Genomic DNA, 24,363 nt, shown 5'->3' on the forward strand with positions numbered 1-24,363 from the left:
GATGGCTCAGGAAGCACCCGGGACAGTCCCGCCCTCCGAGTCTGCACCAACATGTCCACTCAAGCACCAACGAGACAAGGCTGACTACGGGTGGGAGCGTGGGGGGAGGCCGGGGGCCTGGCTGGGACAGCGTCTAGGGCAGCAGGGGCTCCACCCGTCTCGTGTGGACACGGGGCCTCTGGTCTGTGTGCTCCTGTGCGGGCGGTGACCGCGGTCTGGGCCCCAGGCCGGCCCAGCCACTGCCATCTGTGCACTCGAGTAAATAAGAAGGTTCGTTTCTTCCCCTCACCTGAGTTCTTCCTTTTTTTTAAAGTTTACTGTGCATTATACAATAAAAATAAATGAAATTGAGTCTATGAAATTTATAAACTTTCATCCCATCTCTATAAAATACTGTCACGGATCAACGTGACTCTCTTCTGTACAAACACCAGGCCCACGCGGCCACCCTGCCCTGCGTCCTTAGCAGCGCACCGCCAGCTCCCCGCGCGCCCAGCAGCGTGAGCAGAACAAAAGCTAAGGGGTACAAAAGTAAATGCACTTGTTACAAAGGCCAACCAAGCTGGGGAGCGCGCAGCCGACCTCCCCAACAGCCGTCCCTCGGAGCAGGCTCCGGGCTGTCGTCCCACCTCGCCAGGCAGGACACGGCCTGGCCGCCCCGCGCCCCGGCGGCCTGTCCACACGCCAAAGGCAGTGAGCCTCGGCCGCGAGGGCAGCAGTCTCGTCGGGCAGCGTTCACAGTGACGGGACGGGGAGGCTGCGAGGCGCGGGGCCCAAGGACCAGCTGGGTCTGACACTCGGGCAAGGCCGTTCTCGGGAAGGGAGGCCTCTCTAAGGAAGGGACGATACACACCAGGGCCCCCTCTGCGTGCGACAGCTCGGCAGGGGAGGCGCAGCTGGCGTGTCGGGAGCGGACGTGAGCGGGTCGGCCTCCAGAGTCAGCACCAGGAGAGCGGGAGGCGGCGCAGCCTGCCGACGACGAGATAGCACCGAGCCAGGCGGGCGGCGCCGCGACGGGCGGGCGGGCGGTCCTTCCATAGGTGTCTCTATAGATATCTTCTTATATATAGACATTTCTATTTCCGAGCGAGTTGCCTTGGACGACTTAGATGGAATAAAATAGGTCCGAGTTGCTTTTACTTTTTAAAAACCGATAAATACTTTATCTAGAACTATCAACGCGCACGCGGGAGCCGCTCCCGGGCCTGGCGGCGCACGGCAGCTTCACAGTAGCTTCTCCGTCCTGTCGCCTCCGCGGTCCAGTGGTGGCCCTGCGGCCGCAAGCACTGGGGGCAGCACACGCGTTGGTCCACGCCGTCCTTGCATAGTCGTGCGGCTGAGGTAGAAGTCCTAGTTACCTGCGGGCCGGCAGCGGGAGAGAGCAGCACAAGTCAGCAGCTGCCCCGGGCCCCCAGACCGCAGCCGGCGGGGTCAGCGTCTACGGAAACCCCCAGCCAGCACTGCGTGCACGGCCCCCCCCCGCTCGTCACCGTGCCGGGCGGGAGCCCAGGGGCCTGGTCCGGACCGGGTGCCTGCCATCTGAGGGTCGGACTAAGGCCGACAAGTCCCCGTGCCTAGCGCGCAGGTGGGCACGCTCCAGAACCACCACCCGGGAGCAGAAGTGGGTGTGAGAGGCGCTGGGCCCGGGCCTCGCCCACCCCTGGCCCCAGCCCATCGCTGCTCTCAGGGTCTGCGGGCGGCGGCCACACCGATGAGCTGTAACTGAGTGGGACAGAGACCAGGAGGCCCCGCAGGGGGCCATCCAGCTTGTGGGGGCCCGGGATGGTGACATGGAGATGCACGAGAGCCCCTCAGCAGGCAGAATGAAGCCCTGTGCCGGCCCAGCACAGCTGTGCCCACCTGCGGGCGCAGACGGGAATGCTTGAGGCCCAGAGTCCTCTGCCTGAGCCTCCTGGCTCCCTGGGGATAGGAGGCCGACTGCGCAGAAGCCACCCCCTCCACAGGGCTCTCCCAGCAGGACCACAGCCATTGCCGATGCCCAGCTCGCTCCAATGACCCGGGCCGGGCCACCCTCACTGCATGTCACACTGTTCGGGAGCACAGGCCGTGGTCGAGTGCTCACACCCTCCTCACCCCGCAGTACTGGGCTCGCCAGCACCCGAGCCAGACTTCTGGGGCGGGCAGGCAGGTAGGCGTGCCCCTACACGGCAACTGCCTCTCTGATATGTCCTCCGGGGACGGGGTGCTCACGCCAACAAGCATTGTCTCAGCCCCAGAGGAGCGGCCGGGGCTCCCTGAGCATGAGGTCACAGGATGGGGACACCCTCAGCCTCCATACAGTCCTGTGCCTCTGAAGGCCAAAGCCTTCTCCGCTGTTCCGACACGGCCCATGGACTCAGAGGTCCTGAAACCACAAGCAACAGCCTCCGCCCGCCCCGCGTCCCAGGTGCCAAGGTGCCTGGAGGAAAGGACCTCATCTACCACGCGGATCCACGGAACACAGCCCTGTGCAGCCAGGGGGCCACACGCGCCCTGCTGCTGGGATCCTGTGAGGCGCCAGCAGGCAGCAGGCCAGAGAGGCCCCAGGCGGAGGCGCAGAGCCAGCCCATCACCCCAGCCCAGCGCTGGCGACACCGTGCTGTCTGCTATCGACCTGGGCGGAAACCACACACCCGCCCAGTCCGACCCACCCACCTGGCCCCCAGCCGGGACCTCAAACGGCCTTGCCCACCACGGCCCACAGCACCACCCAGAGCCAGTGGGGGGCTGCCCCCGCACCCCCGCTTCTGTGGCCCTGTGTCCCCCAGAAGGCGCGTCCTCCCGACACTGCTGTGGAATCGGTGTGCTGGCAGACGACGCGTCCCCAGCCCCGTCACAGAAGCGACTCGCAGGCGGCGCCAGCCCCGCACTCTGCTTCTCCTCACACAGCACCCTCCTCCTGCCAAGCGCACTGTCTCCCGTCTCCTGTGTGTATCTTTGCTCCTCTGCACCCCTCAGAACGCAGGGACTTGGGCGGAAAGGCCCCCCCGCGGCCCGCTTGCGCCCTGCAGAAGGAAGGGCGTGGGATTCCCGTAGGAAGCACCTGGTCGGGCTCTAGCCTTACCTTACACAATACGAACGGCTAGCTAAGCAAGCTCTTTAGCGCGGCTTAACCCCCGAAAGGTGCGCGGCATAAGGAGGCGGCATGCCAAGGGAAACCCAGACCGCAGAGGGCGCGGCAGGGCTGGCCTGTGGGAGGAGGGGTGCAGCCTGCGCCAGGGCCAGCCGGGGCAGAGGCTGGCGGTGGACCGTGAAGGAGGGGCGGGAGGCCTTGTGAGGCAGAGCAGAGAGCTTGATAGACAAAGAGGCGTTAGCAGGCGACAGGGAGGCGGCAGAGGCGGGGGGCAAGAAAGCGTGGTTAGCAGGGAGGGACGCCAGGCTCTGCAGAAGCACGGGCTCAGAGTTAGGTGCCAGCAGCGGCGGGGGAGGAGGCAAGGCGGTGTTAGGCAGAGGGGGTGGGAGGCCAGGCTGCGCAGGAAGAGGAGGAGCAGGGGGAGGCCGGCCCAGGGGCTGAGCAGGAGGCAGCGGGGGCGGCCGGGTCTCGACAGAGGACGGGGCCTGAAAGGAAGCGGCGGAGGTGCTGGCCACCGCCTGCAGCGGGGCTAAGCTCAGCGTGGCGCTGCCACAGACAGCCCCGCTGCCGAAACTGGCTCCGAACGGATGAGAAGAGGCAGAAGGCACCGCGTGGTTAAAGACACCTGCAGACAGGAGAGAAAAACGCAGCTTCAACAGGCGACGTCCCAGCAAAGCGGAGAGGCACACACGCAGACACGCAGCAGCAGGGCGCGGCCAGCAGCCGGGGGCAGCACCTGTGCGGGGCGGAGCAGCAAGCGGCAGCCATAGCGCACTTACCTGTGGGCTCACGTGCCCCGAGGATGAGCAGGCAGGTGGCCTAGCCAGGGCAGAGGCTCCCAGGACCACACTCCTCTCTCCGGCCCCTCCATGTCCCAGCAAAGGCAGCCGCACACAGGCCCCGCCTTCCCCACCCACTCCCGGCTGCGAAGGTCCGGAGCCTGTGCCCCCCCCCCCAATGGAACCATAGCTAACAGGTCCGTCTGCGGCCGGCGCTTGGGGACACTCTGCAGACTCACTCTCCCTGAGACCAGCTCATGAGGTCTCCCACAGAACCCGCAGGTGGTCACTCTCAACCAGAGCCCCTCCGTGGGGAGGCAGCACCCCGGCCACCAGTGTGTGCCTCTCTGAGAAGGAAGGGCCACCACGCCCAGCCTGACAGCTCAGCTCAGAGTCTAGCTCCACCCACACGGCAGCCACACCCGAGTCTCAACAGGGGGAAGGAGAGGCCGCGAGCCCCGCCTCTCCCCACAGTGGATGCTGGAAGGGAACACCGGAGCGCGTGGTAGTTAGGCCTGCCATTGGAGGGGTTCCGGAAGACGGAGCGGAGGGCCGCGCCTGCCTGAGAAGCCCCAGGGCCGGGTGCCGGCAACAAGACGCCGGCGGAGAAACGCGCCGCGCCTACCTCCGACAGTTCCGCCCGCGACTCCGGAAGAGAAGGTGCCCATGGCGTGCGAGTTGGTGAGCCTGGTGGCTGCTGATGACACGTGCACCAGACCCGCAGCGGCCGGCACGGCACTGAACAGGGACTGCAGCACGGTTGAGCCCGCCACCGAGCCCAGGTTGGCCTGCAGGGACATGGGGCCCAGGGTGAACTGGGCGCCAGGGGCAAAGGTGCCCATGAAGGGGCGGTGCGTCTGGGTGGAGGGGGCGTGGGTGCCCGCAGAGGACGCTGCTGGGGCCAGGCCCGGGCCGCTGAGGAGGCCCCCGGAGGGCACAGCAGCGGCCGAGATGAAGAGGTTATGGCCGTGGGGGAAGTCCAGCTCGCGGTCCCGGCCTCGGCCTGCCTTCCCGCCGGGCGGCAGCGTGGCCTTCTCAGAGGCACCGCCCAAGGTCGGGCCCAGCTCGCCGGCCTCACGGGCCTTGCTGGCATCGCCCTTCAGGCCACTCAGTCCATCCAGCGGCCGCTTGCTCAGGAAGGGGTTGGCCTCAGGGGCACCAGCCTCCTTGCCCCGCTGGGAGGGGAAACTCAGCCCGGCCACCTCGGGGGCCTTGTGGGTGAGAGAAGCACCATCGCTGAAGCCGTGTAAACTGAGGTCGGCGGCCAGGGACCCGCCGAGGGCGAACCCGTTGGGGGGGTTGGTGCTCGGGTTGGGCACGTCCACCCCCGCCAAGGAGCCCGAGAAGCCCTTCCTGGGGTGTGTGGCCCCCTTGGCATCAGTGGCACCGGGCTCCTCCAGGGCAGGCCGAAATGCAAACAAGGAGTTCTGGCTCAGGGTGGAGCCGGCCTGCAGTGGGCTGTCGGCCGACTTGGCCAGGCCGATGTCCGAGATGGGCGAGAAGGTGGACTTCCACTTGCTGCTGTTGACCGGCTCACTGGCCGGCACCGGCTTCCTGTTGGCCAGGCCACCACCTGGTGGGAGGGAGGTCGCAGGCATCAGGCCCCCGGCTGGCTGGACCAGCGCCGACCCTGTTCGCACAAGGGTCCCGAGCTACCCGCTGACAAGCGTGCCCGCCGAACAAGGGCAGACCGTCCGAGGGAAACAGTCCCCAGACGGGGAGAGATCTCGGGGCAGCCAAGCATGGAACAGGCGGGACTCAGTCACCGTCAGCGTTAGATGCCCGTCTGGAGCGGGTGTGCACATAAGAAACACTGACGACCCGTTTCACTAGACGCGAGACTCAAACTGTCACCGACAACAGCCAAAGGGGCCCAGGGTCGCAACACCGGCGCATGCGGAGGCCGGCCCTGCGTAGGACGGTGCCACGCAGCCCCTCCACCTGGGAACAGCTGCTTCACGGGGAACACGGGGCAAGGAGTCCCTAGGCTGTGCTGCAGGACGAGACGGTTCTAGAAGCCCAGTGTGGTTCCCCAGCCAGGGCAGGGACCCTCTGGCTGGCCAGGACACGGAGCGTGTGGGGTGCAGATGGCTGAGCGGCGCAGACCCCAAGCCTGGGGGGCCCCACCCTTGCAGGCCGAGCCACGCCACTCCCAGGAGTCCCTGAGGGAGCAGGCAGTCAGGGACCACATGTTACTCACCGTTTTCCAAGGTTTTCGGGGGAGATTTGCTTTCTAAGGAGATTGTTGCGATTTTCCTCTCAATTCTATTAAGAAGAAAAAGAAAAAAGATTATCAGTGTTTGAGATCCACTTGCACGCTGAAATACAAATGTCAGGACATGACCCAGCAATTCCACTTCTAGGTATGTAGCCGAGACTTCAAAGCAGACACACAATGTTCATAGCAGCCAACAGGTGGCAACAGCCCAAGTGTCCATCCACAGGCGATGGGCGAACACAGTGTGGTCCATCCACAACAAAATATTCAGCCATGAGGAGAAGTGAAGCCCTGATACATGCTACAACACAGATGAACCTCAAGCACGCGGTGCCCAGGGACAGAAGCAGACACGAACGACCGTGGAGTGCCCGACCCCACTGATGTGAAACGTCCAGAACAGGCAAACCCAGAGCCAAGCCAATCAGTGGTTGCAAGGCTGGGGGAGGGGAGAACGGGGAGTGACGCTGATGGGCACAGAGCTTCTTTCTAGGGTGGTGGGACGCTCTGGAAATAGACTGTGACGGTTACGCGTGCTGTGAACACACTAAGTTATCCAGCTGTACACTTTAAAAGGGTGAATCATATGGCGTGTCATTTCTGTCTCAACAGAGCTGTTCAAAACAAACAATTCCCGACAACCAACTAAACTGGGCAGAAGTGCTGGTAGGATACGAACTCCATCTTCCCCAGACCCCCGTCTCTTCACCTCCTAACCAGCGACGGGGCATCCTGGCGCCTGCTGACATGGAGTGGGCTCACAGAGCGCTGGCTCCGGCCCGGCCCCATCTGAGACTCAGCTGAACATCAGGAAGGTGCCAGGCCTCCCTGGAGCTTCCAGACGCTGCATCTGAGCAGCGAAGATAACTTTTAAGGTGCTGCCTGACCCCCTCACTGCATATGTCCCCGCCCTGCGGAGGGTCACTGCCTGACCAGGAGGGCCCACCCACGCGCCCCGTGCCCCACGCTGGCCTGGCACTGCCGGGCTCATCCTCGGAGCCCTGCTCGTCGTCCGACGTCAGGGGCGAGTAGTGGGCCCCGTTGGTCTGGCCCAGCGGCTTCTCCTTCTTGAGTACAGGCGGCTGGTCATGGTCCTGGTAGGGGACGGGCGAGCTCTTCAGGGAGTTCTCGGGGGACGAGATGGCCGTGATCTCCAGGGGCTGGTTAATGTTGTTGACCTGAGAGTGCACAGACAGACGGCAGCTCACCCCGATGCAAAAGAATCCCAGCAGCTGTGTGTGCACCCAGGCCCTCCTGCTGCCCCCACCTCGCGAGTCTGGGGTCAACCCTCCCACCTCGCAAGCTGTAAGCATAGGGGCCAGGCCTCTGGGCACCAGCAGGTCCCCGAATGTGACCCCCAGGTGGCTCTTGGGGACCCCCACAGCCCCTGGTCACTTCCCCCACCAGTCTCCACCAGCAGCATCCCCAGGACCCATCCCCCCTAGTACCCCCCTCACCATGGAGTTGAGGTTCAGGGGGGACCCCGAGGACTGCGTAAAGAGCCCGGCGACAGACGGTGGGGCCCGGCGCTTGGGGGACACGCCCGAGCTCAGGCCGGGGGTGCCTGCTGATGAGCGCTTCCTGCGGCCTCGCTTCCGGCTGTCCTGCCCGTGGCCCTGTCCGCCATCCCCACGGGTGCTGCTGGCCAGGGGGCTGTGCTTGCTGGAGGGGGACGGCCGGGCACCCGCTGTGCTGGCTGCCACGGTGAAAACAATCCTGCGCTTGGCCTCGCTCTCGGGGTCAGAGAAGCCTGCGTCGCATGGCAGGTCGCCCCTGCCGGCGGCGTCGGAGAGCGCACCCTGGGAAGGACCCCCGAGCCGGGGGCTCCCCGAGAGCTGGTGGGCGGGGGAGGCCGGGCCGGAGCTGCGGGCCTGGACCAGCAGGGAGGGGTGCTGTGGGGTGGAGCTGCGTGAGCCCAGGGTGGCGAGGAGGCTGCCTGAGCCCGAAGACTCGTCGAAGGTGGCTGGCTCGACCCCAGGGGCGAGGGCTGCCGGGCTGCCGGCCAGGGCCCCACTGATGGCCACCGAGCCAGAGTAGGAGAAGCCTGCAAGAGGGTGGACACGCATCTCAGGATGGCCCATGGCCACCACTCTGGGCTGTGCAGCCTCAGGGCTGCAGAGCTGCCCAGCCAGGCATGGGGCACCTTTCTTGGGGGGCTGCCCAAGGGAGGAGCCTGGGCAGCCACGGGGGCTCCTGGGGGTCAGACAACCTGCAGCACCAGGACTAGGTTTGGAAGTTTCTAGTAATCTTGCATGAAGCGGAACAGATCACAAGACGGGCCAGTGAGGCCGACAGCTCCCGGGTGGAGAGGGGAAGGACAGAATGGGAGAGCCGGGCCAGGGGCAGGCAGCAGAGCTGACCTTGTAGCTCAGGCCCCCAGCCAGCGGCCATGGCCTCACCCAACCCTCCCTCTGTTATTACAGGAGCTGGCAAAGCGGGGCTGGCAGCCAAATCGAGCCCTGGCCTGATTTTGTAAATAAACCATTTTAGCGTCTCCAGCTGCGTTCAGGCCACACGGCGGGGCTGAGGAGCTGCGGGAGACCATGTGGCCCAAGAAGCTGACAGTACCTGCTCTCTGGGCCATAAAAGGGGTTTATTTGGACACAAGCCTGTACTAGCATCCCAGACTCGTCAAGAGCTGCAACTTTCTGAACCAGGACGGACAGGCTCTTGGAGCCCTGGCACTCACAGCGCCACTCAACGGGGACGGGGCTTCATGTACTGGTAAGCCTTGGCCAGGTTAGCACACTCAAAGAGTCCCAGATGTACGAACCCAGACCCTGGGGCAGAGAGCAGGCAGCCGTACCTGCAGGCGCCAGGGCCAGGCCTCTGCTTCCAGCAGCACTGTTTGCACCGCCATGGGGGTTAGCACCGATCTGCTTGTCGAGGCAGGAGGAGGGGTCACGGCTCTGATGCACAGGGCTCGGGGTGCTCCTCTGCCGAGGGAAAACAACATGGCGTCATCAGGAAACGGTCCGTGAAGGGCAGCCTCCAGCAGGAGCCACAGATAATGGGACTCTGGTGGGGCTGGGGGGACAGCAGGAGTCTGAGTGGCAGGAGACAAGGACAGAGGCATCACTAGCGACCCCTGCGAAGGGCCCTCTAGGGCCTGCTTGGGGGTCTGCACGTGGGGGGAGCCACCGAAAGGCTGTGAGCAGGGGAGAGATGGCTGTCTGACGCTTGGGCGAAGCAGAGCTGGAGAAGGCCTGAGGGAGCAGGGACACAGGGCAGAGCTGCAGGCCGAGGACACAGGCCTGGGTCACGGCACCATACAGGGCAGGGCGGAGGCCGGGGCCTGGTAAAGGTGCCAGGGGTGCTAATGCAGTGGGTTGGCTGCACGGGAGAGGCGTTGGAGTAACTGCTGGCGGGCACAGGGCTTCCTTCTGGGGTGCTGCAAAGCTCCCTAACTAGGCAGTAGTGACGGCTGCACTTCCACCAGGCTGTTCACTGAAACACGGTGGACCACACAGCATGGGAGTCCCGTCTCATTAACCCCACGCCCGGGGGGAGAACGGAGGTGGACTGGAGCACGGCACCTACCCAGCACAACAGCTGCTTGGAGCAGAAGGGAGACTGGGCTTCAGGCTGGGAGCCCGGGGAGGTCTGGGCGGCGGGCGGCTGGGATGGCCTGTCCACGAGGGCACTCACCGCTCGCTCAGCACGGCTGGGCAATACCACACTGGCCAGGGGGATGCTGACTGGGAGCTTGTTGGGCTGCACGGTGCTAAGCGGGATGCTGACGGGCAGGCTGGTGATGGTCTCACTGCCGCTGCCGTAGGGGCGCTCCTTCAAGCCCTGTGGCAGACCCCGGTGGTCACGGGCCCAGCCCGTGCAGCCACACGGGCCACGCAGACCCCAGCCCCAGACCGCGAGGCCCCCTCCACTGATGGCACCCCGCCCGCTGTGGCCTGCGCATAGAGTGACAGCATCCCCGGGGGATCCCACCCAGCCCAGGCTGGAGCCACCACGGGGGTTGAAGACTCCTCCGTCATGCCGCCAGCTCCCACCCACCCCGTGGAGTCAAGCCTTCCTGGACCCACCTCTCTGCCCACGCCCAGCCCTGCTCCTCCTACTGACCCCCTAACCTGGTGGGCCGCTACCCTGCATGGCCCTACCCCATCAAATCCCCAAGTTCCCTCAAGTGGACCTTCCCCACACTTCTCCAGCCCACCTCCTCAAAAGCACGTGAACAAACCTGCCCCCTCTGCCACGAGATCACCACCTGTTAAGGCCTGAATCAGGCGCCCCAGAGTACTGGCCTCCCTGACTCCGCCAGGTCCACACTGCTGTCCCCTGCCACAGACCCTGCGTGGGGCTCCAGTCCCTCACCTTCTCGCCACCCTTGTCCCCTGCCATCTGTAAGGCCACGGGGGACGCGGGCCGAGGGTCTTGTGGGCTCAGCTTGATGCTGCTGGAGATGCTGGGGCTCTGATAGGCGAGGCCATTCTCCTTGGCGTGCTCCACGCTGGAACGAGAAGCACCGTCACCCCAGGGCCCGGACGTCAGAGCAAGTGCCTGCCCCACGCCAGCCTGGCACTCACCGCGGGTGCAGCTCGCCGGCGGCTGCCTTCCCGTTGGCAGCGGGGTCCTGGCTCAGGTGGCGCCGCAGCACAATCTTGGCCGGGGAGAGCCGTGTGTAGTCGGGCAGGGCCAGGCCAGCCAGCTTGTCCAGCCGTGGCCGGCCACCATGGCTGGGCGTGCAGGGCACCACCTCCTGGTCCAGGGGCGAGGCCAGGTACTGAGGGGTGTTCTGCTTGGACGAGGACCGGCTGAGTGTGCTGTATAGCTCATAGCTGGCCGTGTGGCCGTTCATGGAGAGCTCCGGGCTCAGGCTGCTGAAGGAGGGCAGCGAGAACTTGGCGCAGTCGAGCTCCAGGTGGAGGCGGCTGGGGTCGGGCTCTTGCTCCCGGCTCAGCGCGCCCTTCCCACGCAGGTGCACGGACAGGGCCTCATCCGCTGGCACGTAGGACTTGAGCTGCAGCAGCTCCTGCTGTCGCTGGCTCTTCTCCAGCTCCACGATGCTGATCTGGAGGGCAAGGCAAGGGTGTGAGTGCCACCGCCGTGCTGGCGGGCAGCCCGGCGACAGGGCGTCCCACTCAGGACACCCAGGGAGGCACACCCAGACTGGCCGCTGCAGTGGAAGGCTACAAGAGCTAGCTCTCACGGGCGGGCAGCCAGGCAGCCCGGGCAACTAAGACAGCGTGCAAGGACCATGCACAGCTCTGTAGGTGCGTGTCCGCTGACGTGGAAAGACGTTCTGGAAGACAGCACATGACCAGGGACGCACAGTGGTGCAGACTGATCCGTGTCCCCCCTCAAGTTACGTGTCGGAGCCCCAAACCCTGGCTTGTGCATGCTACCCTGGCTGGAAACAGAGTTGTCTTCTGTCATGTTAATGAGGTCATTGAGTCAGGGCGTCCTAACCCTATCTCTCCTGAGTCACAAGAGCAGGACGGAGAACGGACACTCTCTCGTGGTCACAAATGAGATGTGCATGCTTGTCCTAATCGCCTCTGTCCTGAGAGTGGAAGAGGGAGCCTTCTAGGATGTTCCCACCAAGACAACCCCTAAAACTAACGATCCGTCCTCACAGGCCACAGACACAGCTCAGCACATTCATAACACGCGCCGTCGGGCCTGGTGAGGCTCGCCCCACCTGCAGCTCCAGGCAGCGCCTCTGTTTCTCGGAGATCTGGCTCTTGAGGGCCTGCTTCTCCTTCAGCAGCTTCTCCAGGGACAGGGTGGGCCAGTCCAGCTTCAGCTCCTCACACCGAGCCTTGAGCTGCAGGGACAGGGGACAACCGCTGCCATGAGACCCCGGCCAGGCGGCCTCCCCAGGGCACACTTGCTGTGGGCAAAGGGAGGGAGGGCCCCGACACTGCATTCCAAACCAGGGGGTATCTAGGGCTGCCTGTCAGGGTCTGTGCTCCTGCAGCAGGCAACCCTGCTTCCAGAAGGCTGAGGTGTCTACTGTCCATGATACAGTCTATTGTCCGTGACAAGAGAAACAAGACGCATCTCTGCTCTCCCACGTTTGGAGCAAAGTGTGGAATGCCTGTGTGGCTGAACAGCCCGTGTGGGACGTGGCCATGGGGTCCTGTGGGGGGACTCTGGTGACCTGTCAAGAGGCCCAGCCTGTGGGGTGGCTGGGTACCGCGGGTCAGAAGAGAGGACTGCCATAAACAGAAATGGCACGCTTCCTGGGAACGCTCCCGAGGACCCTAGAGAGTGGCCCCGGCCTGACGCGGCGTGCACTCGCGCTAAAGGAGTCTCCGAGGGCCCTGACAGTGAGTCCGAGAGTGGGCTTCGCAGCAGGGAGGCTCAGGGGAGGCTTCCAGACTCTCACTGTAGACCAGAGAGGCCGTGGAGCCCAGGGCCAAGCAGGCACACCAAGGGCATCGGAGACGACCGGCACCCCAGTCCTTGGCCGACCCGGGCCCAGAACTCCTGGCCAGAGTTCTGCGCGGCCTGTCCACCCTCCCGGCTGCATCCCCTGGGGCACGCACCAGCTGCAGGCTCTGGCCCCGCAACGCGCGGTTGTCCTTCTCTAGCTGCTCCGTCTGCTCCTTCAACTGCTGGTTGTGCGCAGAGATCTCCTTCTGTGCTTGGATCAGGTCATTGTAGGTCAGGGCCTTCACACCCAGCTGGGGACAGACAGGGACATGCAGCCGCCAGAGGTGAGCACCTGGCCAGGAATGCAGGGACTTCCCCAAGGGGCCAGCACTGACCTCCCTGGGCTTGGGGTGCGGGATATGGGGAGGGGACACTGGCAGGGGCAGTTTCTGAGCTGTCCCACTGAAAGATTCTCTAGTCAAGTCCAGAGAGCCAGGACTCAGGCCCACCCAGCCCCTCGGCCCACCTCGTCCAGCTTCTGTTGGAAGAGCCGCCTGATCTCCTCCTTCTGCGCCTGGCAGTGGCTGAAGAGCTGCCGAGCAGCGCCCAGCAGCTGGGCGTTCTTCTCCTGTGGACGGGACCGAGGCGGTGAGGCGGCCCTACCGGGGCCGCCCGCGGGCTCCTGCCCCACCCAGCCCACGTGTAGCTCAAGGACCGAGTGGTGCTGCCTCTGCCAGCGGGCTCATGGGGACAGGCCAACGGCAGCCAACACCCGAGCCGGTCAGGCCACGAGGACTTGCTCAGAGTCCCGCTCCACCAAAGGGCCTGCCCTAACCGCCTGAGGCTAGTGGACACTCCAGCTCCTCACTGTCCCCCAAGGAGGCAGCGGGGTGAGCGCCCTCCCGTGACACAGAGAAAGGAGCCCAGACCACCACCAGTCACCCAAGACTGCTCTAGACCCGTCTGCAGACGGCCGTCAGCTGCAGCACACGGTCAACAACAGCCCGGGAGCGGGGCACGTGCAGAGCACAAGGTAGCTCCCCTCAGTCAGCCACTAATCAAAACGGGCCAATAGCCACACAACAGCCAAGGACCCCGCTGGCACCTCTGCACCTCAGGAGTGAGGTGGACATCCCCACGATGGGACCGCAGACCCTGCGTGCCTCCCAAGATGCTGCACAGAGGACCGAATTCTACATCAGGGGTTCCTCCCAGACACATAGCGTCCCAGCCACTGCGGGCAGCAGCAGGCAGGCCCACCCTGGGGATAGGCTCCAAAGCACCTGGCTGGATCCCTCCAAGTGTCTAGGCCACGAAAGGCAAGGACAGGCGCTGTCCTGGTGAAAGGAGAGGGGGACGTGGAGCCCAGCACAGGGTGGGGTCTGCGGCACTGTGTGAGTCGGGGGTGGGGGACACATCGTGTTACTGCTGAGTTCCCCCATTTTGCAGAGAGCTGTGGTCGAGGAGGGACACTGCTGGGCATGGGAAACACTCCCTGAGGTGATTAGGAGCTGTCACGGATTGAACAGTCTATTCCAAAAACACATGTCAACTTGGTGGTTTGGTAGTTACATAAGGACGGAATCATCCCCCAGGGTGTTATCTGACAAGATGCCACAGCCTTACTCAGGTCACAGCCCTGATCCCAGGTAAGGCAGTTCCCCTGGGGTGTGGCCTCCATTACCTCTTATCTCACAAGAGAAGAAAGCAGCAGAGATAGAGGAACCTGGTACCACCAAGAAAGAAGACCTAGGAGTGGAACACGACCACTGGACCCAGGATCCCTGCACGGAGACCCCTAGACCCAGGTAAAGACTGATGACAAGGACTTTCTGCAAGAGCTGACAGAGAGGAGAGCCTTCCCCTGGAGCGGGCACCCTGAATTTGGACATCTAGCCTCCTAGATTGTGAGAGAATAAATGGGACTGTTTCAGCCATCCGCTCGTGGTATTTCTGTCTCAGCAGCAGCGACCGCGAGCGTGGCCCAGAACAGGGCAGTGCTGCATTCCACTGGGCGTAGGGTCGCTCTGAGTCACAACTGACTCGATGGCACCTAACAACAACAAAGGTAACTAAGACGGGTTCAAAGAGCCAGGCGTCACCTACTTCCTGCGAAAGGTTCAGAAAGAAGACACGTGCGTGCACGTTGATGTGTGCGGTGCAGTGCATTCCTTAATATGGTCCTCCTAGCCACAGTCTTTGTGACCTCCACCAGATGACTGGGTGGGGCTATGCAAATGGGGGTGCTTGCGGCCCACCGAAGGATTGGACAGCCTGCTGATAATGTAAATAAGGTACATGGCACTCTGGTGCCATGCAAATAAGGTGCATGAACACTGATGAGGGGACTGGTCAGTTTTGCCATCCCACTAGGCTTCAAGGGAGACATGGAGAAAAGGAAGAGTTGTGACACAGAAGGCAGTGAGAGATGGCGGCACGGGGACAGGAACCAGGAGACCAGCGTGGGACAGCTGTGGTGGGGCTTCTGACCCACGGAGCTAAGAGTTTTAACACTTGCCCAAGAAGGCCCCCAGCAGGGCCCCGCGGCAGAGGGCGAGAGGCTGTCCTGACGGAGGAACTGCATCTTGAGCTGTGTCTCATCCTTCTAAGTTGATCCTGATCCCGGCTTGTACCGTTACTTCCCTAATAAACCACTTAACTCTAAGTACAAGGGTTCGGGGAGGGTACTGAGGAGAGGGGGAGAGGGTGGTGGTAGAGCTGATGGAGTGGGCAGCAGCTTGGAAACGTTGGACATTTGGGACATCTTTAACCTCTGCCTGGCAGGAAGCAGCTTTGTGCCGATCTTTATAAACGCAATGATTCAAGCAGTGCACACACGTAGCTGTGCGCACGTGAGCGTGTCGGCACGAGTGCGTGAATGTGCATGCACGTGTGCGGGGGAGAGAAGAGGGCAAAGGGGACAAACAGTGGGTGAAGGTGAGTGAAGGTCACACGCGCACATAAAAACCACCCACAACCACATCCAAACCAACACAGGAGGCCAAGCACCCGCTGCCGTCGAGTCGATTCCAACTCACACTGACCCTACAGGATGGAGGAGAACTGCCCCATAGTTTCCAAGGAGCGGCTGGTGGATTCCAACTGCTGAGCTTTTTGGTTAGCGGCCAAGCTCTTACCCCGTGCCAGAGGCGATTCGGGAGGGAGCCCAGGCTCAGCCTCCGTCAGGACAGCCGGAGGGGCAGCGCTCACAGGGAGCGCACAGCCCACGGGGAGCGCCAGCTGAGGCCATGCCGAGACAGGTCCTGGCTTTGCCCCTGGAGTCCCCATGCCCACTAACGGCCATCCAGAACACCAGCTGCCGGCCGGCCCAACAGGTTTCCCCTGAAAGCTGGCTCGCCCGGCGCCAGAACACCAGAGGGCCCGGGGGCTCCAGACACACCGCGCTAGAAGCGTGGCGGCCACCGCACAGCTCCATACACAGTGCCACGGGATTGAGGGTGGGGCAGCTCAGCCGCTGAGGGGCTCCGTCCAACCATGCAGACCCAGTGTGGATGACAGGGAAAGTCCTGTCCCCCGAGTGTCGGTGCCACAGACGGCCCTGATGACCACCAAGTCACCCCAGTCAAGAGAAGGCTCGCAGAGAGTCAGGAGCACCCACGGCCTCCCACCTCCCTGGCGGTACAGTCCTGGCCTGAGCGCATGGCCGGCCAGCAGGCACACCTAACAGCCCCAGGGCCTCACTCAGCCTGACGGGGAGCCCGGTGCCTGAGGAACTGAGCCAGGGGGGCCGCTGTGATGCTGGCCACCTCCCAACAGTCCCCCCAGTGTGGCTCTGCCACAGAGGTGCTCCCTCCCTGAGCCACCGCACCCCTTAGCTAGAGAAGGGAGGTGTTAGTGCACTGGCACACCTGAGAGCTTCCTGGAAACATGGCTTGCCTAGGCCCACCCAGCCTGCAGCTGCTTGTGGGGGCGGCTGTGGTCCCCAGGTGGGCGTGCCCCCTCCAAACGTCTCAGCCGTCATGCCGAGGCTCAATCCCAGCTCCAGCTCCAGCTCCGCCTCCTGCCACGTGCCACCTGTGGGGCTATGAGCTGGGCACCTTCTGGTCCCCAGCGAGGACACAGCCAACCTGAAGAACTCCTCAGCGGGCGCTTGGCAGGTGAGGGGCGGCCAAGGAAGCCCACGAGTGGCCCTCCAGGAGGCCAATGTCAGCCCTTCTGGAGAACTCTCCGGCTGGTGGAGCAGCGGGCCGAGTGACAGGCCCCGTCTCCCCGTGGCTGACTCACCTTCTCTTGGTCCAGCAGCTGCTGCAGGTTGGCCTTGTACTGCGGGGTCTTTGTGTACGCCAAGAACTGCAGGTACTGGATCTTGAAAGACTCTAAGAAGGAGAGAGGATACAGGGTTCTGCAGAAGAGTGGAGCTGAAAGCAAAGAGCTTTCAGTACAAACGACCAGCCTGACGGGGAAACCTGTCGGGGCGGCCGGTGGCTGACGACCACAGCACTGCCCCGGCGTCATCCATCACCACCTGCCGCTGTCTGCTGGCCAGGGAGGCGAGCCCGCGAGTGCTGCCTTCCAGAGTTATGGTGCTGGCTCAGCTTTGCTTTGTGAGCCCTTACTAGCTGGTTAAGTATCACAGACTTGTTTTTAAAAAAAAAACAAAAAACATCAAACCGAGATTAAGCAGAGAGAGGGGTAAAGGGAGTAGCGTGTCTGCAGGGGCCTGGAGGGCCCTTGGTGTCCTCCCATATCATTGGTGCCAGTGCCTGCCCCACCCTGTCCACTCGTGCAGGGGCCGAGCCTCCCACAGGGGAGCCTGTGGGCTTTGCAGACCCTCGGCCAGGCCCCATGAGGCGGAGCTGCTCCATGACTTTGCACCCAGCCGGAGGCGCCCTGCGGACTGCCCTCCCGCCCAGCCGCTGGAGCCCAGCCGGGGGTCAAGGGCACTCACCTAGCAGCTTCTGTAGCGCGGGAGGGGTGGGCGCCGCCAGCAGCGGGCTGGACGCGTGCCGCTGCACGGCCGGAGGTAGCTGGTAGAACGGGCTGTGAGGTGACTTGTACACATCTGTGCAGGGAGAGAACACCAGGCAGGCACGTCAGCAGCACGTCCGCACCCCAGAAGCGCCCCAGGGTCTCCCGACCTGAGTCCCCGGGTTTCAAAGGCCAGGCTCAGCACTTCTGCTCCTGTTGGTGGCCACTGAGGAACTGACTTCTGGTGACCTCACGCGTACACAGCACAACTGTGCCCAACAGGACTTGCAAGGCTGGGACCTTCCAGAAGCAGAACGCCAGGCCCTTCTTCCAAGGTGTGTCTGGTGGGTTCAAACCACCAATCTTCCAGCTAGTAGAGCGCGCCACCCAGGGACCCCAGCACTTCTAAAAATTACCCAAAGCCACGTCTCGGCAGTACTGAAGCGAAGCCCGTTAACCCCGAAGACCAGATCTGGCTTAGCTCTGAGAAAGCCGCCTGGGCCTCACGCCACCCTCTCTGCTCTAGCAAACGGGCCAAGGTTTTGCAGACGGCAGGACCCTGAGCCGGCGAGACACGGCCCCCGACAAGACAGTGAGACCCCGGGAAGTGAGGCGGCAGATGGGGCCCCTCCCCAGGCCCAGAGCCTGGCTCCCTGACAGTCAGCTCAACGAGCCCCCCAGCGCCCCGGGGCCCGCGCACCCTGAGGCGAGGACGGGGCAGTCTGGGGCACGGTCTGCGTGTGCAGGAGGTCCAGTGCGGTTTGGCTCTTCTTGGGTCTGCGCTCGGGGTTTGCAGTGCTCATTTTCTTGGGGCGCCCACGCTTCCGGCCAGCCATCTTCCGTCCCTTCTTGTTCAGCTTCTTCTTGCGGGCTTTGGAGGGGGATGGCTTTTTGACAGTGGTGGCCCCGGCTTTCTCATCCTCAGCACCAGAGTCCTGGCAGGTACGGGGTGGGGGCAGTCAGAGCCTTGTGGCCCACCCCCACCCCCCAGCCCTCCCTGCGCTGACCGACACGCCCTGCGCGGAAGGACTTCAGGGCAGCTGGGACCTGACAGGAGAAGCGGGGCCTGGGGTGCGTTACCACGGGGGTGTCCGCGGGGACTGCCGCCTTGCTCTCCTGGACCTTGGTTGGAGTGGTTGTGTTGCTCTTGTTCTCCCGTTGCTGCCGGCGCCTAGCTGCCTCTTGTTCCTCCTAAAAAGGAAACGTCAGATGAGAACCCAGAAAGTGAAGTGTCGAGGGGGACACACGCTGGAGACAGGTCTGTGGCCTTGGTCCAGGAGAACAGCCTCGTTTCAAATCCTTCTCCCACTGCACAGGTGAGGAAGCTGCACACGCAGCCAGGCCCCCAGCAGTCACGTGCACACCTGTGCCCACAGACACCTTGTACACACACAGACACCTGTGCAGACACCTTATCCAAACGCACACAGACACCTGTGCACAGACACCTTGTACACACACAGACACCTGTGCACACAGACACGTTGTACACACACAGACACCTGTGCACACAGACACGTTGTACACACACAGACACCTGTGCACACTGACACTTGGTACACAGACACCTGGTACACACACAGACACCTGTGCAGACACCTGTACACACAGACACCTGTGCACACAGACACCTTGTACACACACAGACACCTGTACAAACACCTTGTACACAGACACCTGTGCAGACACCTGTGCACACACCTTGTACACACACACACAAACACCTGTGCCCACAGACACCTTGTACGCACACACACAGACACCTCACGCTGGCTCTGAGGCCAGTGCTGCCGACCCCGTGGGGAGGTGGAGCTGAGCCATCCCCCGCCCCACTCCCGGGCCCAGCCTCTTGTCTAGAAATGCCGCGGCAGTTGGGCAGCCCCTCCAGGAGGCCCCTTCACGCCTGACAGCTGGCTCCATCTCCAAAGAGAAAGAGCACTCAGACGGGTGCCCTCTCAGCTCTGCAGACAAACAGGCATCCGTGAGCCTGGGCGAGGCAGCACCAGGCAGACACAGCACCGGGACAACGGAGCTGGCCCACCTTCCACTGGGGGTGCGGGCAGGGCCCCATGGGGCGAGGGAGCCCATCGGAGGTGCTGGACAGCAAAGCCTAGTGGTGCCCAGCCTCCACACACACAGAAGGCACAGAACATTCCAGTTCGTCTTGGCTGATGCAGACACAGCTCCTCAGACGTGTCCTCAGGTACCATGTGCCAAATCTCACACTCTCGTTCCCACACACACACACTCCTCCTCATTCCCCAGCACCGCGACGCACCCCTCCAGCTTCATTCACAAGAAGGATGGCCCAACAGGATCTGTTAAAGGTGAGGTGAAGCCTCTGTTCTCAGAGCCGAGGACGGGGCGACGGGGAAGGGCACCTGCTCACGGACCCCGACTTGCGGATCTGCGGGACACCCCCCTGCCCCCTGCCTCACTCCACCAGCCCCTCTGTAAGCTCCATCCATGCTATTAAATCACAACAGACACAAACTTACCCTGAGTTTTGGATTTTTCAGACTAGAAAAATAGTTTTCAAGCTAAAAAAGAAAAAACAAGTTACGAGAAGTCAGACCCAAATCTGTAAGAACAAAAGCAATGCCCCAGATAAAACCGAGGACCCCTGGGACAGTGTCAGGAGGCTGTCCCACGCCGCGGCCACACGTGCACAGCCTGCCCCCACCCAGGCCGGCCCGTCATCCCTGCCTCAGCCGCCAAACACAGCTACAGCCAGCCCGGCGCCCTCAGCCCACACAGGCTCGGGTGGCACGTGACACCAGAATGTGACTTCGCTTCTGGAAGGAGGAGCCCACGAGGAAATGCGCTTCAGCACAGGGATGCGTGCTCATGACAAGGGTCACCTTCTCTGAGGGTGACCCACAGAACGGAGGGCGGGAAGAGACACAGCAGCCACTAGGTTACCTGAGGGACGTCTCACCCGAGGACAGAAGACCCTGCAGCACCGCTCAGGAGGGCCCACTTCTGGGGCCTCGTGGCTCACCCACACGAGGCGTGCACGCGTGTATGTGTGGGTGTGCACGTGGTGGCAGTGAGAACAGAGCCTGGCCGTGGGCCCCCCGGGCCATGCCCCCCCCCAGGACCGCAGAGACCGGGCAGCGAGGGAGGCGCAGGCAGGCGCGGCACTCACTATGGTTCGGTCGATAGTGTGCAGGTAGTAGGAGACCGGCTTCCCCGTCCACGAGACTGAGCCCTTCAGGGGCGACAGCTCCACGACACGCATGATGGTGCCGATATCTGCACACAAAAGAGGAGAGGGCCTGGCTGCCAACCTTGCTCCTCGCCACGCCACAGGCCGCCTGGGTCGCCAGGGCAGGGGACCCTGTCGGATGAGGGTGCACAGAGGATGAGTGATGCTCGGCAGGGGCCCCCAACCTGGAAGGTCTTGTCAGAGCGAGATGGCAGACAAGCCTGCCTGAACCACCTCTAAAATGACCGAACAGGATCTGAGGAGAACGCAGAGCATGACCAGAGCGTGCCAAGCCCCCGACTAAAGCAGGTGACCGCAGGGCGTGCAGTGCCACGCTGCCATGAGCTCCGTGGGACCCTGAAGGTCGCGGACACACGTCGCCCAGACAACACAGCCACCGCCTGCCGGCCCCCCATGTTAGACACAGCAGGCGCTTAAATGCGGGGCCACCTCCCACGTGGCCGATGCCCAGGGCCTCAGGCCTATCCAGCTTAAATCTACAGAACACGGCTCACTTCCATATATACTTCTCTGAGAGCTGGTCCTCACCCGGGACGCCTCTGCCCCCAGGGAACACTGGGTGATGTCTGGAGACATTCTTGGTTGTCATGACTGGGGGGATGCTAGAGGCTGAGAGTGGGTGGAGGCCGGGGCTGCTGCTCAACACCCTAGAGTGCACAGGACAGCCCCACCCCAGAGAAAGATCCAGCCCCCACGTCAGCAGTACCAAGGGGGACACCCCTCCACCTTCATGGTTATCAGATTACAGTTACACACGAACAACGTAACGACGTGAGTCTCTTACCGCTCAAGTTTCTACTGTTTATTCTGAAGTTCAGAGGTGCAAAAGGTTTCGAGGACACGATTCTGCCGCCTGCAACACAAACACTGATCACTGCCATTACTGGGGAGAATAAGCACGCACACACAGACACGCACACGTGCACACACGCACACAGACACGCACGCACACACAGACACGCACGCACACACAGACACGCACACGTGCACGCACGCACACACAGACACGCACACACAGACACGCACACACAGCTGAAAAGCAGTGACAGTCAAAGCAAGAGGAGTTAGGAAGGAAGAAGAGATGACGCTGAGCGGGGCAAGGTCTCAGCAGCGCAAGGCTGGGCCTGGCCCGTTTTCCGATGGGTGAAAGCTGGACTGCGGGAGGCTTCCACGGTCCAGTCGGCTCCTGCAAACAGAATCTCCTCCTGACCCACAGCCCCTCTCTCAGGATCCAGTCTGGTCCCGCGCAGACCTGTCCCACCACCCTGGGCGAGGGTGGGACAGCCCAGTGACCAGGAATGTGACCCCTGGACATGGGCACATGGAGGGAGACACAGGCAGGCAGGGAAGGAGGCAGGGTGCTGCGTTGGGCATGACTCCAAGTTACCAAGAAATGGCGAAGGGGCAGGCCAGTGCGCAGCGGTTCAAAAACAAAACAGACAACCCCCACTATGAGGACAAACCAAGGGCACGAGAAACGGCGCCCCAAATGGCTGTGGGCGATGAGGGGGCGGGGGGGCGAGGAGTGGACCCCACACCTGTCTCTGTACAACGGAAATGTTTCACAGATCTACAACCACAATTAAATCTGAGAGCTAAAACAGCAAACCCCAGAGCCACAGATGAACAGGAAGAAAACCTCACTGTGCACCAAACTGGTAACAGCGACACCGAGAACAAGGATTTCAAGTCACCCACAGGAGCCTTCCCGCGCGCTGTCCCCAGGACGACGCGGACCACACGGGAGCCTCAGGCTGCCCGGCGCGCTCACTGCTGGCTCTCCTCCACGTGACAGTTAGGAGACTACTGCTTTATGCGCACACAGGGAAACGTGAGCATGAAGTCCTTTATGTGCACACAGGGAAACGTGACCATGAAGTCCTTTATGTGTACACGGGGAGAATCACAGAAGAAAACACACCAATACTTTTAGCAACCAAATTTCTCAGCGTAAGCAGAACCAACTACAAAAAATCAAAACGGGCAATAATGAGAAATTGGCAGAGTCCAATGAATCCATTCCAACACATGTACGGTGCACACACATATGCAGTACACACATGCAGACATACTCATACACGTACAGAGCACACACATGTACGCACACACATGTACACACACATGTACCTCACACACGTACACATACATGGGACACACGTACACATGTGAACGGTATACAAGAAGTATATCACGCACACACAGACTTGTACACACACAGCACACGTCCCCACCCTGGTCCGAGTCCCTCTGCAGACACTATCTAGACGCAATGACACCCTGGTAGCAATGAGCACCTAGCACCCAAGTCTTGGTCCCTAAGTCTCCTCTCCATTCAGAGGCCCAGAGAAGCGGCTGGTTTCGGGGCTGGGGCCTCTTGTCCCAGCCTCACAGGGTGGGTCTCAGAGGCGGGTGGGGATGGTGCGAGCAGCAGAGAGTAACAGTGACGGCCGCTGTACAGTGAACACCACACACCCAAGAGAGACAGTGCAGCCACCAGTCATGCAATCAACAACACGGCCCGTGAGCTGCAGCAACGCTCAGTGATGGGGGTGGCGGTGGGGGGGGGGGCCTTCACAGGACACCAGCTGGTAAGTACAGAAGAAACAGGGTGACAAGGAAAGCGAGTCCTGCGACCCCCGATCCGACAGCTGAGCCCAGCAGCATCGCAGGTGCTCACAAGAGCACTGTGTTTGGGGACTCCCGAGGCTAGGCCACCACAGGAGCCAGCGAGCAACGTGACCACACGCCACCCACCCACTGCACAGAGGCCGCAGGCCGCCGCACCCCCTGGGGCTCAGCCTCGGCGCTGCACTTCCTGCGTGCCTGCCCTGACTGACTGATCCTCCAGGCCAGGGGGCAAGGAGACACCCAACAGCACCCGAGGAAGAAATAAGAGTACGCAGAAGTCCACGAGACACCTGGCCTGGACAGTCCTAACGAGCATCATAAAAAGGGCAGACGGACAACTCCAGGACCAGAAAGGTCAGGAAGAAACAGCCAGGAGAGGGGATGAGGACCGCCGGCCAGGCGTTCATTGAGGAGACTGGAGGGCGGTGGGAATCACTGTCCTGGTTCTCAGGGGGAGGAGGAGATGCCCTGGGCCTCGATGGAAGGATCACCGTGTCTGCGGCTTCTGCTTCAGAGTGACTCAGGAACAGGCCCCCTGCCACTCACTCACACATACACACACACAGACACACTCAGACACATACACTCATACATACTCTCAGACATACAGAGAGACACACTGACACAGACACACACGTACTCAGACATACACACGACAGATACACAAAGACACACGGAGACACACTCAGACACACACGTGAGCACACAGAGCAGCACTCAGACACACGCAAACATGCATAAACACGGGCACACACACAGACACGTGTTCCGGCTCTAATGAGGAGCGCGGGCAGCTCTGGCCCCACGTGGTGACCCAGAGGCCCTGACAAACACTGCATCTGAGTGTTGAGGGGCGGCTGATACACTGTGAGCAGGGAATTTGGCCAGAATATTTGAACTCCAAAGAGTGGACTCAGTGCTATGCTCCTGGACTAACACAGAGCAGTGACCAAGGTCTGGGCGGCAGAACAGCCTCGTCCTGTGGCGCCAGCCGGCCTCAACCAAGGCAGTCAGCTGTTCTGAGCGTCTGCATCACACGAACAATGACTAACCTCTCTCCCTAAGGTGAAAATGGAGGGGAGAAGAGTTCATCCCTGGTTACTGGGGGAGCCCTGCTTAGGGAACACTGAGCTTCAGTTAGAGGTGATGGTGGCGCAGCGTGGTGGACATAATT

General features: G+C 62.3%; 1 protein-coding gene across 1 annotated transcript in view; it reads right to left on the bottom strand.

Moving 5' to 3' along the window:
- Positions 1 to 3,099: 3,099 nt before the first annotated feature.
- DOT1L (DOT1 like histone lysine methyltransferase) overlaps positions 3,100 to 24,363 on the bottom strand; it is a 59,045-nt gene continuing 37,781 nt past the window's right edge. The window contains exons 10-28 of the mRNA XM_004378498.2: positions 21,346 to 21,414; positions 20,481 to 20,587; positions 19,831 to 19,872; positions 18,413 to 18,523; positions 18,033 to 18,267; positions 17,313 to 17,426; positions 16,649 to 16,740; positions 12,930 to 13,031; positions 12,577 to 12,714; positions 11,727 to 11,852; positions 10,612 to 11,096; positions 10,400 to 10,535; positions 9,719 to 9,865; positions 8,877 to 9,006; positions 7,528 to 8,114; positions 7,043 to 7,248; positions 6,053 to 6,117; positions 4,478 to 5,425; positions 3,100 to 3,698 (exon numbers count right to left, since the gene is read on the bottom strand). Of these exons, the coding sequence (XP_004378555.1) occupies positions 3,100 to 3,698; positions 4,478 to 5,425; positions 6,053 to 6,117; positions 7,043 to 7,248; positions 7,528 to 8,114; positions 8,877 to 9,006; positions 9,719 to 9,865; positions 10,400 to 10,535; positions 10,612 to 11,096; positions 11,727 to 11,852; positions 12,577 to 12,714; positions 12,930 to 13,031; positions 16,649 to 16,740; positions 17,313 to 17,426; positions 18,033 to 18,267; positions 18,413 to 18,523; positions 19,831 to 19,872; positions 20,481 to 20,587; positions 21,346 to 21,414 (4,439 nt within the window). The remainder of the gene's footprint in view (positions 3,699 to 4,477; positions 5,426 to 6,052; positions 6,118 to 7,042; positions 7,249 to 7,527; positions 8,115 to 8,876; positions 9,007 to 9,718; positions 9,866 to 10,399; positions 10,536 to 10,611; positions 11,097 to 11,726; positions 11,853 to 12,576; positions 12,715 to 12,929; positions 13,032 to 16,648; positions 16,741 to 17,312; positions 17,427 to 18,032; positions 18,268 to 18,412; positions 18,524 to 19,830; positions 19,873 to 20,480; positions 20,588 to 21,345; positions 21,415 to 24,363) is intronic.

Source organism: Trichechus manatus, unplaced genomic scaffold, assembly GCF_000243295.1.
Source record: "Trichechus manatus latirostris isolate Lorelei unplaced genomic scaffold, TriManLat1.0 scaffold00057, whole genome shotgun sequence".
NCBI classification, from domain to species: domain Eukaryota; kingdom Metazoa; phylum Chordata; class Mammalia; order Sirenia; family Trichechidae; genus Trichechus; species Trichechus manatus.